Source organism: Barbus barbus (assembly GCF_936440315.1).
Source record: "Barbus barbus genome assembly, chromosome: 5".
In the NCBI taxonomy this organism is placed as follows: domain Eukaryota; kingdom Metazoa; phylum Chordata; class Actinopteri; order Cypriniformes; family Cyprinidae; genus Barbus; species Barbus barbus.
The window spans coordinates 16,265,261-16,280,495 of record NC_136733.1 but is presented as its reverse complement, the minus strand read 5'-3'; the positions used below and the strand labels follow the sequence as shown (position 1 = coordinate 16,280,495).

Below are 15,235 nucleotides of genomic sequence, written 5' to 3'. Positions count from 1 at the left end.
AAAAAAAAATAATAATAATCCAACATGACTTTAGCATTTCATTTGTTTTAAACTGACATTGAAATTTGGCTGTATTTGATTACAATTCATAATCTTGTTGTAGTAACCTTTCTGACATATAATTGTATTAATTTGTACAGAATTATGTGTCATATAAACATTTCCATGCAATGAGACATTTGTTTTACAAAAACATTAAAAGAAGTGAACATAAATCAATATACAAACAGGCAAAAGCACCATAAATGTTATGATCTACACCTTTTTAATTCATTGCATTGTTGTGCGCTGTTGTCAAAGACATTCATGAGAATTAATGAGCGGAATTACTAAATTTAATTAAAATAAATGGCACGATTATTTTTAGTGTTTTCATGAGAGAAAAGTTTACTATTTTGATACTGGAAAATTACAATAGCTGTATAGCATTTAAATATCTTATCTGGAATAAATACTTACCAGAACATGGATATGTTACCTGTTCAAAATAGTCATTTGTGACAAACTTAAATGGGATTGAGATTCTCATTAACTATAGCAGTTATAGTACTCCACGGTAATGGATTAACTTTTAAAATACTCTGTCCTGAGTTTGCCAATTTAAAAGTTTCCCTGTTAGATGACACATGCAAATAAATCTATGCTTTCAATTACATCTCAAAAGCTGAAGCCAATTAAAGAGCACGTTGGCTTCACAATTGCTTTCCAAGAAAAATCAATTCATTATTTTGGATAGAATTGCTGCAGGGATGTTGCACAACTAACTGTAAATTATTTCCCTTGTGGCTGACAGGAATAAAGCAAAGATTATGCAGCTGTCTCTCCACTCTCTCTCTCCCTCATGTTTCAATCAAAACAGCATATTTGAGGAGAAACTTTCCACCGAGCCCCTTTGCTTTTAAACAGGCATTTACTGTAAATCTGTAGAAATAAAAGCATGCATGTATGAGTGAGAAAGCCAAAGTCTTATTTGAACTGCTTTTCAATTAACATCACCTGAATGTTTTTATGTCTAAAGTGCCCTTTTAGGTTGTCAGGGTTGAAAATAATGTATTCCACATAAAATGGCTTGACTCTTCATTTGGAAAAACTTCCAGGCTAAAATGCTTTAAAGTCTAAACTGGGTGCATCATTTTTGTCCACAGTGAATGAAGAAGAAAGATGCCCAGGGTTCCTGATCACCTGCATGAACATGCCATTGTCTTGCTGCAGGGAGGCATGAGGACTGCAGATGTGGCCTGAGCAATAAACTGCAATGTCTACAATGTAAGGCTGATGATACACTGGGCAACTTTTTAAGCAATGTTGCCAGGCAACTTGGGGAAATGTTGCCGTCAACGGGCAACCAGGTCAGACACAGAGCCCACGAACAATCTAAAATATCCACATAGAAATTTGTTGCCAATTCTCAGTGGGAATTTGCCCAAGCAACGTTGCTCAAAAAAAGTTGCCTGGCAAAATTGCTCAAAAAGTTGCCCCGTGTATCATCAGCCTAAGATGCCTAAGACAGCGCTACAGGACGACAGGAAGGACAGCTGGTTGTCTTTGAAGTGGCAAACCACATGTAAATATGTGTCCCTCCAAACACGTTCAAGAACTTGAAAGTGCTTTGGTGGAAGACTGTGGAAACATCTCATAGCAATAACTGGCCGGGGTATGTGTATACACATACTCGATGCAACTTTAGCGACTCATTATTCAATTTCTGTCTGCCAAATGTCTGTTAATATCACTAATAATAATGATAATAATACAAAAATTCAGGGCCATAGATGGGGTGTGTGGTGCCATAGCTGGCTAACAATAATTTTGCGAAATGCAGGGTGTTTTGCTGCCGATGGTTAGAGACACTGGGATGGGATCCAGCATCCCCACTTGAGAAACAGTTCAGAAAAAAATCAATCTACATATAAAATATTGGCCACAAATTATTAACCACTTTCTAAATAATAAAAGTATAGCACATCTAACAATAATTAAATAGAAATAAAAAATGTTATCAATGCAAATACGTTAGAAATGATGCATCGCTACAAATGCCAACTTGTATCCCATGCACACGGCATTGTTTCCACCAAAATCAGTATTGTATCTGGTTGGTACTGAAAAGTCTATTTTTAATTTTATGCAAAATGTGATATTTGTCGTGTTATTCTGCCATGTTTTCTCCCTTTTTTCCAAACCGTGACAAACGCCAGTCTCCTTTCTCTGCAGAATGCGATAAATCCGCTCAACCAATCACAGTGCACCATTCCACACATAGTACCGGTAATGGCGGCCCTTTGAATACACCCGGCATCCTATTTTCCTCATCTAGGATCTACTTTGTACTTTGTGATCAACAAACAAACAAAAATTAGAGCTGCACGATAAATCGCATGTGATTGTCATGCGCATCTAGTCAGTAAAGCCGGTTCTGTGATCTCCATCACGTGCTTTCAGATGGAGCAATATTGCGTTCATAATCGCAGATGAATCACATTCCATTAATGTTTTTGAAATATAGCCTACAGTGTATAACACTAGTCAACTAAATGAATATAACATGGCAAAGACTGATTGAATGTATTTTTAGTCCAGTGCCTGCATATAAGATTAGTAGCCTATTGACCAAGTTCAGAGGCTGTCATATGTGGATCAACTTACTTTGTGTATTTTCAATATTTTCCACATGAAAAAAATTATTTTATATTGATTCAATGGATTTAGTGCATTTTGAAAAGCAAAAAAACAAACAAAACAAAAACATGTCATGGATTTATTTATGAATTTTTATAATAAATCTTTGAAAATCTAAATCTGGAACCTAAATATGCTATGTGAAAGTTTGAAACAGAAAATAGTGGTTTTCATCTTGCCACTTGGTAAAGAAAACACATTTTTACTCAAATTAATCAAAATGGATTTATAGCGTTTTGGAACCAAACTCTTCATATATATGTATGTATATTTATGAAAATGATTTTTAATCGTTTTATTTTTCGTTAACATTAACAACCACAGTTGAATGGCACTGTAGGATTTAAAACTTGTCACATTATTGCATTACACATTGTGCTGTAGTCTTTTTTATTTAATTGAAAAGCACATACTTTTCCTCTTTATTATCTTTTTTTTTTTCATGAAAGAGGTTGTAAATGTTGGACTTGTAAATAACATCTGAATTAGGTTCTTTTTAATATCTCCCCACTGAGCAAATGAGTTATTAGCTCAGAATTACTCTGATAGCCTTAGCTGAAACTGCATAATCATAATTTTCATTCAAAGTGCATTACTGGCCTCCCTGCCTTTTTTAAATGGAAGTCTTGGGTACTTGCACTAAGAAATACAATTCATTACAGGCCTCTGCAAAGGCTTTTCATCCTGCAGCCGACCGACTCAATTCTTAGCCTGACATCTCATTTTTATGCAAGGTAAACTTTAAAGGTCAACAACATCCACCCATTGAATTTATTTAATTCATACGATTCATGTTTGGAAAAAGCCTATTGTGCTGGTGTTGCCTACCGCTGTCATTTCCTCCCCTCTAAGCAAAAACCTAAACAGATGGTCATGGACACACAGGGACTCTCAGCAAAGGATGCTGATTCAAATCCAGGTTTATTTTCGGCAAATAATAACTAAGCACAGAAAAGACTACAGAAATAACAATGATATACCTCTGAGTTTATTGAGTCTCTCATTCTTTGCAAAAAAATATACTGCAGTGGTACTATGATGACGTATTAGATGGTAATACCATGGACTTTGATTCATAAAATGCCATTGTATTACCATAATACATACGACCCCAAACCATGGGATTCTTTTAATTATTATTATTATTATTGTTTTTTTTCCCAAACAATGCTACATTTGCATTTACATGGTTCCCAGGGTAATAATGTGGTAATAACATGTTTTTAATGATGCTTTTTCAGTATCATAGTAATATAACAACAGAAGAGACGGGTCATCGCTGCCCTTCATTCTGAATCATTTTAAAGTGACAGCAGTGTGCGGTTGGGAATGCAAATAGGAGTATCATTTCATGGCGGGCGGTATTTACAGTGACAGACAGCGCAAGCCGAACAGTCACATGTGATGGGTGAAACCGCCAGCTCAGATGGATATAGACAGCTTTAGCTCTAAATAACAGCACGGGAGCTTTTGCAAGCCATTAAACACTTTACACACAGTCAGAGCAGGGTAAACCTGGGCCTGTTATCACATACGGAAAAGATACCAAAGATACAGGCTATGAGGTTATTTAAGTGCATCATCTGGGTATTTATAGTGCACCTTTTCTTTTTGGAATTTTCAGTGTGAACGCACAACTCGCACTATTTATACTACAAAACGTCACAGAATAGTGCATAAGTCCGCGATTTGGGACGCACCTATGTTTTTTTTTTAAAGTCCACTGTAAGGTAAGACTAAATTCTTTCAGTCAGAAATAAAACATTGTAGAAAGTGCCTGTTTAAAGTGAGTTTAACCCTGAAAAGTCCTATGTATCATATTTTTTATCCCATTCTAAGGTCAGGTATTCAACACTATTACAAAATAGCATAAAAAGCAAATACATTATATATATATATATATATATATATACACATTATATATACACATTATATATATATATATATATATATATATATATATATATATATATATATATATATATATATACAGTGCCCTCCAAAAGTATTGGAACAGTAAGGCCAGTTCCTTTATTTTTGCTGTAAACTGAAAACATTTGGGTTTGACATCAAAGGATGAATATGAGATAAGAGATTAACATTTCAGCTTTTATTTACAGGTATTTTCATCTGGATCTGAAACACAACTTAGAAGATAGCACCTTTTGTTTGAACCCACCCATTTTTCATGTTACCAAAAGTATTGGAACAGATAGAATTAACATAGATTAAAATGAAAAAGACTTAATATTTAGTTGCAGATCCTTTGCTTTCAATAACTGCATCAAGCCTGTGACCCACTGACATCACCAAACTTTTGCATTCTTCTTTTGTGATGCTTTTCCAGGCTTTCACCGCAGCCTCTTTCAGTTTTGGGGGGTTACTCCCTTCAGTCTCTTCTTTAGCAGGTAAAATGCATACTCTACAGGTTTTAAGTGTGGAGATTGACTTGGCCAGTCTAAAACCTTCCACTTCTTGCCCCTGAAGAATGAACTCCTTTGTTGTTTTGGCACTATGTTTTGGGTCATTATCTTGCTGCATGATGAAGGAGCTCCCAATCAGTTTGGTTGCATCTTTCTGTAAATTGTCAGACAAAATATTTCTGTAGATGTCTGAGTTAATTTTGCTGCTGCTAACATGCGTTACATCATTAATGAAGATTAATGAGCCTGTCCCAGAAGAAGCGATGAAAGCCCAAGCCATTACATTACTTGTGTAATGTGTACAGGGGTGGTGATGGCGCAGTGGATAAGACACATGCCTTTGGTGTGAGAGACCCGGGTTCGAATCCACTGTGAGACACCAATGTGTCCCTGAGCAAGACACTTAACCCCTAGTTGCTCCAGAGGCGTGCGACCTCTGACATATATAGCAATTGTAAGTCGCTTTGGATAAAAGCGTCAGCTAAATGAATAAATGTAAATGTACTATAATGTACACCTGTGTACACGGTGTTTCAGATGAGCTTGTATGTTTGGGATCATGAGCAGATCCATTCTTTCTCCAAACTTTAGCCTTTCCATCACTTTGGTCCATAAAATCAGTCCATAAAACCTTGTCCCAGAATTTTTGAGGCTCGTCTCCTATTCTTCTTGCTAATGAGTGGTTTGCATCTTCTGGTGTAGCCTCTGTACTTTTGTTCATGAAGTCTTCTGCGAACAGTAGATTGTGATACCTTCACTCCTGCCCTCTGGAGGTTGTTGCTGATGTCACTAACAGTTGTTTTAGGGTCTTTCTTTACAGCTGTCACAATGTTTCTGTCATCAACTGCAGATGTTTTCCTTGATCTACCCGTTTGAGGTGTGTTACTTAGTACACCAGTGGTTTCTTTCTTCCTCAGGAGATTCCAAATGGTTGTACTTGCTATTGCCAGTGTTTGTGCAATGGTTTGATTGATTCTTCATCTTCTCTCAGCTTCACAATTGCTCGTTCTTCACCCATATACACCTCTCTGGTTTCATGTTGGTTACACGTCTAACTAACTATAAATGCAGTCTGCACGGATCTGAAACTGAGCGCAGACATTCAGTGCTATTTATTGTTTGAATAATCAATTAATAGGACACACCAGGGCAACAAAACACACCTGTCAGTCACATGTTCCAGTACTTTTGGTAACATGAAAAATGGGTGGGTTCAAACAAAAGGTGCTATCTTCTAAGTTGTGTATCAGATCCAGATGAAAATACCTGTAAATAAAAGCTGAAATGTTAATCTCTCATCTCATTTTGTTGTCAAACCCAAATGTTTACAGTCTACAGCAAAAATAAAGGAATTGGCCTTACTGTTCCAATACTTCTGGAAGGCACTGTATATATATATAAATGCAATGACATGCATTTATGTTGTGAACAAATAAATGATAATGAAAGCCTGATGTGTAAAGAGAAATGTGATAAAAAGAGATATATATATATTATAACATTAGGTCTACAGGTTAAATATACAATCTGATAAAAAATGTAATATTTTTTTTTTTTACTAGAATTTTTCAAAGTAAAAAAAATAGTGTCAATATTACTTTAAAAAGGTCGAGTTAACTTTAAAGTCTTAATCTATCCCTCATGTTTAGAGCCTGAGGACAAAACATAAGGTCATCATGACCTCACGTCCAGAATCTTCCCTTTTCATATACCAGGACTATTCCCTCTCCGAAAGTGTGTGTGTGTGTGTGTGCTCATGATACTAGCCCCGACTGAAAGGCCGTGTCATATTTTATTTATGATGTACTATTGAAGCAGGAACAGAAGTGAAGCCCATGTAGGCAACACATCCTCTGTCCCCCGCGTGCTTATCGAGGACTGCCTTCACATGCCAAAACTGAGCTATTTCAAGAGAACACGCTGAGCCGATCCTGTATGCGTGTTAAAGGCCTCTCATGCTGGCCAGGTTTGAAAGAGTAGTTTATGTTAATAGAGGTTGAGAGACTGGCTTTGTGAGGTAAGAGGGCTAATTGTGGCCAGACTGATCCTGTTGGGAAAAATAGGTTACACATAAATCATAGTGTTTCATCCAGTACGAAGAGGCCAAAATTCTGAGACCACCTCTGAGAATGATTCTACTGGAAAATAAATAATGATAATAATAACCAAAAAAATCATTAAAATTTGTCAGAATATGTCTTTCATTTGAAACAATCAGTATGTTCCCTAAAAAAGTAATATATTTAAAATACATTTATTTCATACTAAGTACAGTTCAAATCTATTAACATATTTCCTGACATATCGCTTGAGACTTACTGATATAAAAATTATAATTCAACTTTATTTGGACTACTACTTGTGCACAACACACATTTCTTAATATTAAGCATAAAATGTGTTCCAATGTCACTATTAATGAGGATTGCATGATCTTTGAATAATATCCGGCTTTGAATATAATAAAGTGTATTTAAAGTGTACCTGAAATATAGGCCTACTTGCAATAGTTTCACTTTAGCACAATCAAATATAGCTACTTAAGCATATCTTTAGATGGACTTCAGCATCACTTCCCCTGCACAATGCACAATTAAAGTAAAAATTTGTTGTTCCAATTTTGCTGACTTTAAGTACACTAAAAGTACAATTGCAGGATAATTTTATTAAGCACAAAAATACGTAAATGTATTTGCAGTATACTTAGCATGAAATATATGCATCTCAAATACATTTTAGTACTTTTTTCACTAGGGTTTACATAAACAAATTTTCATCAGTCCAAATGAATCCAATCTGATTTTAGATTCTGAAAGTTCTGTACAAACGAATCCTAAAAACTGCAAAATGATTCACATATTAATTTACATGTGCGTTACATGCATTCCGAAAAAAATGGAGAAAACTAAAGCATGCATTGATGACATCTACAAAGAAAGCTGACATATATGACATATAGCAAATATTTAGTAAATATTCAGACAATATTTTGTAATAATAAACACACAAATGTTTGTAAGATGTAAAACATATGCAAAAATACCCATCACAGCACTGACGACATATATTTGTTTGAGAAAATAATCGGATTTAAGTGTTCGCATGCATATTTTTTCCCATTGATCAGATTATTTCAGGTCTACACCAACCCTTTCAGATGGAAATTTAATTCGGATTGAGCTAAATTAAATTGACAGAGGTGTCTACCTCAAGGTTTGACAGTCCGGTTAAGCCATCCAGATTAATTGGTGAAAGATGTAAAATGTAAACAGATCAAATACTTAGGTACCAAACTGATCCAAAAAAGTAATCTTAAAAGTCTTTTTTTAGTAGAACCAATTATACATACAGTATTTTTGTTAATAAATATTCAAATTTAAATCATTATCAATAATCATTCTAAAACCTGTACTATGTAGTCTGATTTATAATCTAATCTTTACTATGTAGCATGATTTGGGAATGTTGTTTTTGAGAAAAAAAGAAAAAAAAAAAGAATGTGGTCAACCACAAAAAGATTGTTAAATCTGATTTGTAATCTAGAAAAGCATTGTAACCTATAATTACATCCAGTTCATAATTTTTTATATTTTTTGATTCCGATTTCATTTTGTCTGATTTGATTTAATTTGATTTCTGATATAATATAATATAATATAATATTTTTTATTACAGCTCAGATTTTCAGTGTGGTCTTTGAATCCCACTCTGCATACACCCTCTTTCTCAAACTCTGCTTTGTATACAGGGATTTACATGTGTGATTCAGAAATTCAATGAAATGCATGTGTGTCACCTATTGTGTACGTATATGCATGATGTTGTATCTGTATATGTGCGTCTGCTCTGTATGGGATACTCATCAGATGCTCTGAATTTGAACGTATCTGTGGGTGTATGAAGCGGGATTTGCTCGCCTAAATCAGTGCAGGATCCATTTCATGCGCTTACCATGCAACATATAGGTTCTGCCATTGTTGTGTCTATAAACACCTCTTATATGAGCCTTACTGATTGCTTCCTACTTACAAATCTCCAATGAGGGCGAGCAGACCTCTTGTGTATTAAGAAAATCTATAAAGAAGGTCTTTTCATGCATAAAGCCCACATAAACACATGGCATATAGTGTATATCACATATTTTACAGCTACTGAATACTAAGATTTGTGTGTCTAACGCTTAAGCTCCGATCCAAAACCTTGTGTGCCTCCTTGCTGTCTGCTGCCTATATAGGTGTCCTAACTGATATAGACCCTCGTAAGAACTGATTTGCAATGGTCTACAAATTCACAGATGTACAAAAAAAAAAACTTTGACAATTGCTTTTAATAAACTTAAAACAACAAAATATTTTAATAAAACATGAAGCTAATTTTATTAACAATAAAAAAATATTTTTCTCACAATCCTTGATATATTTTTGCAGTTTGTTGCAGTAAATTCTGGGATTTCCTTCTCTGTAACTAATAGATGTGCTGCCACTTTAGAATTTAGGCAAAATACGATACCTTAGGAAGCAGAAATGTTGGAGCCCAGCAACTATGCTTTAAAATGCTGCCTACGGAAGCAGCTCAGTAGGTTTTGGAACTGAGCTTATATCTTTTCTTATATTCTTTGCGTGTGTGCATGAAGGGAGGTAGTGAAAAATTGAGGCCTTGGCTCTTGCTCTGCTGCAGTTTCCAGTATTTCCCTCATGACTGTCTTGTTTTGTATTCAGTTCTTGTTATTTGAACCGTTATATTCTGCCTGTGCAGGGCTTTTGAAACACAGCGATAGGTTTAGAGGATACTGTCAGGTCAAAGAAGCCTCTCTACATAAAGCAAAGTGTCTTTTCTGCTGCACCTGGTCCCCGTGTACTGAATCATGCTACAGCTTAAACATACACATATTACAGGGGAGGGCAAATGGCCCCAAACAACCAAAGATGAATTTTGATAGGTGAACAATGGAGTTTTGTGCTTATGAAACATGAAGAACCCTTTCTAGCCCTTTCCAGAGACCAAATAACTTAAATAACTAAAATAATTAAAAAAAAACAGTGAAAAGCGGTTTTTTTTTTTGACTTGCCTTAAAAGATAAAGTGAAAAGCCTTATGAAAAAGATGTACACTTTAGCATATTTTTTATAAAAAGCATATATTACATAAGTAAAATACATCAAACGAATATACTTAAGTACAAACTAAATGTAATTTAATCGGTCACTTATTTGAATGTTAATTGAAATGAAATGAAAATGTATTATAGTTTAATTGCACTTTATTAAATGTAATTGGTTGAACGTAAGGATGCTGTTTAAATAATTTCATAATTATTTCTTGAATAATTATGTCTTTAAAAGCATATTAAAGTGTACCTTTGTACTGACAAGGATAAGTGGCAAATTAATATGTAATTTAATGTCTATTTAAACACGTATGTCATGTACTTACATATTTTTTTTTTAATTACAAATTTGTAATGATGAAATTGCAATTTATTATGTTTAATATAATTCAACAATATATTTAATATTGTCATGAATCTGGTCTATGAACTTCCGTTAACTCACCACCAGAGGTCACTTGCTCACCACATGGACTCTTGCACCACACTAACTGTTGCACGCCATCTCAGACTACAATTCCCATCATCCACTGCACTGACGACACACAGCTGATTGCACTGATCACACACCCTACATAAACCATGGACTTCCTCTTCCTCTCTGCCGAGTATTGTAAAGCGTATATCACTCCCCTAGCGATAGCTACTCTACGGAGCCCACTCAGTTATCATAGTCTTGCCTTGTGTGTTTTCTAGTGTTTTGATTCTTGTCTGTGTTTCCTGGATTTACCCCTTTGCCTTGCCATTCGGACTCTGTTTGCACCTCTCTTGGACTATCGCTTGTGTACCTGGATTATCTCTCTGCCTTGCCCTGTTGGATATTGTTCGCTGATCGTCGACCCACGCTTGCCCTAGGATTACTCTTTGTCTTGCCTGTGATGTTCCTGTTTGCCATTGCATGAACCTTGCTTGTTTTGTGACCTCGCCTTTGAATAAAGCCTTGCAAATGGATACGCACGTCTCACGTCTTGTTCGCCCCGTTACAAATATATTAAAATATATATTTAATATATTACCTGCAAATGTAATATAAATGATCAAACACAGTTAGAATGAATCAAAATAGGTGTAGGATAACTAGGGATGACTAAATAGTATTAAAATATTATTTAAAATGTAATTTAAAGTAAAACTTTCAATATGACATTATGACAAAGTTTTTATTACACATTTTAAGTGTGCTTAATTGTGTTATAACACAAGCAAACATAATCACGAAAGTGTTCTTTTAAGCACGCTTAAGTGGCCTTCAATTCAATTAATACGATATTACGGAATATCCATAATAATACCGTCCAAATACCGTTTTTAAAAATATACCTTTAAGATTTGAAGTACTACAAATGCACATTTAATACAATAACACACACTTCTTTTTCACAGTGGCACCAGCACAGAAACTACTGTCTGTAAAAAGAATGGCCATTTTCCACATACTGTATAATCTCAAACAATAACCATATATATTGAATGTGTGTCTTGAAATAGAAATGCTATGGAACTACTATAAAGTGCTAATGTCTGATAAAAATCCATATAGATGCTTAACGGTAATGTAAATGTTGTAAGTGGTTGGCAGTTCAGCAGAACAAAGGGGTTTCAGAAGAAATCTCATTCAGAGTTTTCATATTAGTAACTGATTGAACTGGGCCTAGATTGGATGTGCTGACCTTTATTTTGGAGACGAAAGCACTGCACTCTCATTGGTAGCTAAAATTTTCACCAAATGGGCAACAAGTTATTAATAAACAAACACACAAGTGTTATGTGCATGGTATTTTGTGACTGACAGGCATTCCAACTGTGGCCACAGATGTCATGTGGGTTGTCAAGTATAAACCTATCAAAACCTATACAAATCGGCCTTCTCTGAGCTCTAAGGTTGTTAAGCTATGGTATATGCTTCTGTAGGACCCAGACTTCAATGTGATTTCCATATCATTTTCAAAATTCAACAGTGTTTGCAGAATTTTGCAGGCTGATTTTTAGAATTTTTTTTTTTTGTTTCTTGTTCTCTGTTCCTGGCCAGCATAATATTTTGTGATTTATGGCTTAATCTATTCATTAAAAAGCCCATGAAGAAATGGATGGGGGAAAATAATTCCACAACCAAGGTTGCTGAAAAAGTGGGTGGTAATTGTTGTGATCTACTGGTTTGACAAGTTAAATTGAATTTAAATGGACTGAAGTGCAATCTCATTTCTCAAACTTTATGACCCTAGGTAGCAGACAGGAAGAACTTCTTACCATTGAAAGTGGAATGATGGCTTGGATGTCCTTCTGCACAACCGTCAGCTCTGTGACCACCTTCTCTGCATCTGAGGCTGGATTCTGGCCCCTGTAATCAATATTCCAGTTGATTCTTCTGGTGACTGATTGACTGGTGAAGTTCTCCATCTCAAAGTCTAGCTGCATAATTTCGATGCTGGCAGCCATGTCCCTGAAGAGACACAACAAGATCATATGACAGTGAGCGCACTAAATTGATCAATAATATGGCTGTAAAAAAATAACAAGAAATACTGGCTATCCACCAGATTTAGCCATTAAGCTCATTTAGAAGAGTCTAATTAGGGTCAGGTATGTATTTAAAGCTTAAATGGTTTAATATGCTGGTCATCAACATAAACAGATGTTCTGTCTTGTATTAGGTATTATATATTGAAACAATCAGCAAATGAATCAATCAGAGAGAGCCGGGAAAGGCCCATCTGTTGTTTGGGACTGAATTAGAGGGGCTAAAAATGGATTTACAAATTACAAATCTAATGAAATAAACGCAAAGAGAGCATGTGTGTACATACATGACCAAAATAGGTCAACATGCTTGAAGTTTTACTTCTTTACTTACCAATTAAAGTGACTCAGATTTTTTTGGAGGCAATTATATGGACGAAAATTGATGATAAATTCACTTTTCATTGGAGACAATATGGAGTCATGTGACATGTGCACATATCCAGAAAGTGGAAATGAAATGGACCCCTGTGGTCATTGTTTTTTTTTTTTTTTTTTTTTTTTTATTGATTAGTATCCTCCTCCTTAATTAAACTGATTATTTCTCAGTAACATCTCAATATTCTGCATTTTATAATATGTATATTTTCACAGCTTTGGTGAGCATATGAGAATTATTTCAAAAAGCATACCAAAATCTAATTGACCTCTATCTTTTAAACTGTAATGTGTATATATTGTTCTTTTAAAGGAGAAGTGCATCTGTGGCCACCGAATCGGTTTTCAAAAAGATTTTCCTGAACCCTCTCTTTGTCTTCCGTTGTTTGGTGAAACAGGATGTCCTGCCCCAGACTGTCTTGATTGGTTGAGCCTATCAATATTGGTGTCTCGGGCTGTTTAAACAAACTGAGCAATGTTTTGTAGCGCCGCTGAGCAGTGTTTTTACTTTTCGGGGGAATCGACCTATAAATGGCTTACTTACAGGTTTCTCTGCATATTAAGCTAGGATATGGAAAATTACTGCAATAAAATGTATTATTATTATTACTGTAACAGGAAAAACACATCACCTTTAATAAAAGGCAATATAAGCAAAAATGCTGCACATTCACATAACAATAATCTTTGATTTCAAGTGGATTGGTGAAATGAACACAAACACAGTCATAAAAACAGCTGAGCACAGCAGTTCAGCAGTATACTGGAATTAAATTGGTGACACGGAAAAATACAGCAGCTTTGCCTGGCAGATAGTTTCTTCAGAGCCTTTGCAGGAAACCTCCATAATGGACAGTGACAGGCTAAATGAGTTCTGTCTGTTGATCTCATGCACACTCATCAAGAATTATTTCCTTTATCTGAGACTCCTGTTCTACAGGTAGATGTGTTGATAGCAGCTGACAACCATGCTGAGAGAGACTGGCCAAAAAATTAATTCCCTTGCTGGGAGTGTGAGCGCCTGTGGAAAAATGCTGCAGGGTTATCAAAGTGTTATCTGTGGGGGGTAATTAATGTGTCAGAGCTACAAAATCAACACATTCTTATGGGGAATAAGATAAATCCTTCATTTAGCTTATTACAATTTTATGTATTACATGAAACTAGACTAAATAATTTAAATACTGAAATGTAAAAATTAATTTAGAATTTTTTTACAGTCTTATAATGTCTTCAAAACATATTTAGATACTATATAAGCCTCATGTAAGATGTAGGAATGTCACTGAATTGCATAACAAAATGGCCCAAAAAAAGGGGACATCTTGAAACAAATGATGCAACCTCTTTTCACTACTAACTTCACTTTTAACCAACAAGTCCCAAATCAATTAAGTGAATGCATGAAGTTCCCCTTAGATGTACACTACCATTCCAAACAAGTAAGCATTTATTTGATAAAAAAATGACAGTTGAATAATTTGTAATATTAAAAAAGATGTTTAATTATCAAAGATTTCAAAGAAATGCTGTTTTTTGTTTCTTTCTATTCATCCAAGGATTTGCACAAAAATATTAGGCAGCATAACTGATTTCAATATTGATAATAATAACACCATATCAGCATATGAAAATGATTTCTGAAGGATCATGTGACATGGGACTGGACTGGACTGGAGTAACAGCTGATGAAAATTCAACACAGGAATAAATTAAATTTTAAGATATATTAAATTAGTTATTTAAAACTGTATTAATATTTTACAATATTACAGTTTGTACTGTATTTTTGAAGCATACACCCTTGCTGAGCATAAAACACTTTAAATGCATAATATTTTCTTGATGAAACTGCTGCATTAATACAAAGTTGTTTTTTTCCTCTTAATTTTTAACAGTATATTTGATTTTGTAATTAAAAAAACCTAACAAACCTCTTTTGAACATGCTGTACTTGCGATGTGGGCTTGTTTTATAGGCTATCTTGTTATGTAATACAATGACATTCGTATATTTTTAAGTAAAGCTATGTTTTTAAGGCCACTGCAAAGCATTTTCACATGTCGTTTGCATTCTCTGCTAGAAAACAAATGCTGTATCTGGTTTAGTATTCTAGCGTACACTATACTACA

At 34.8% G+C, this 15,235-nt stretch overlaps 1 protein-coding gene across 2 annotated transcripts in view; it reads right to left on the bottom strand.

Annotated features, from left to right (window-relative positions):
- Positions 1-15,235, bottom strand: part of LOC306869425 (transmembrane protein 132E-like) — a 354,362-nt gene that overhangs the window by 31,650 nt on the left and 307,477 nt on the right. For both annotated transcript variants that reach the window (XM_079416195.1, XM_079416196.1), the window contains exon 4: positions 12,456-12,648. In XM_079416195.1, coding sequence (XP_079272321.1) covers positions 12,456-12,648 — 193 coding nt within the window. The remainder of the gene's footprint in view (positions 1-12,455; positions 12,649-15,235) is intronic.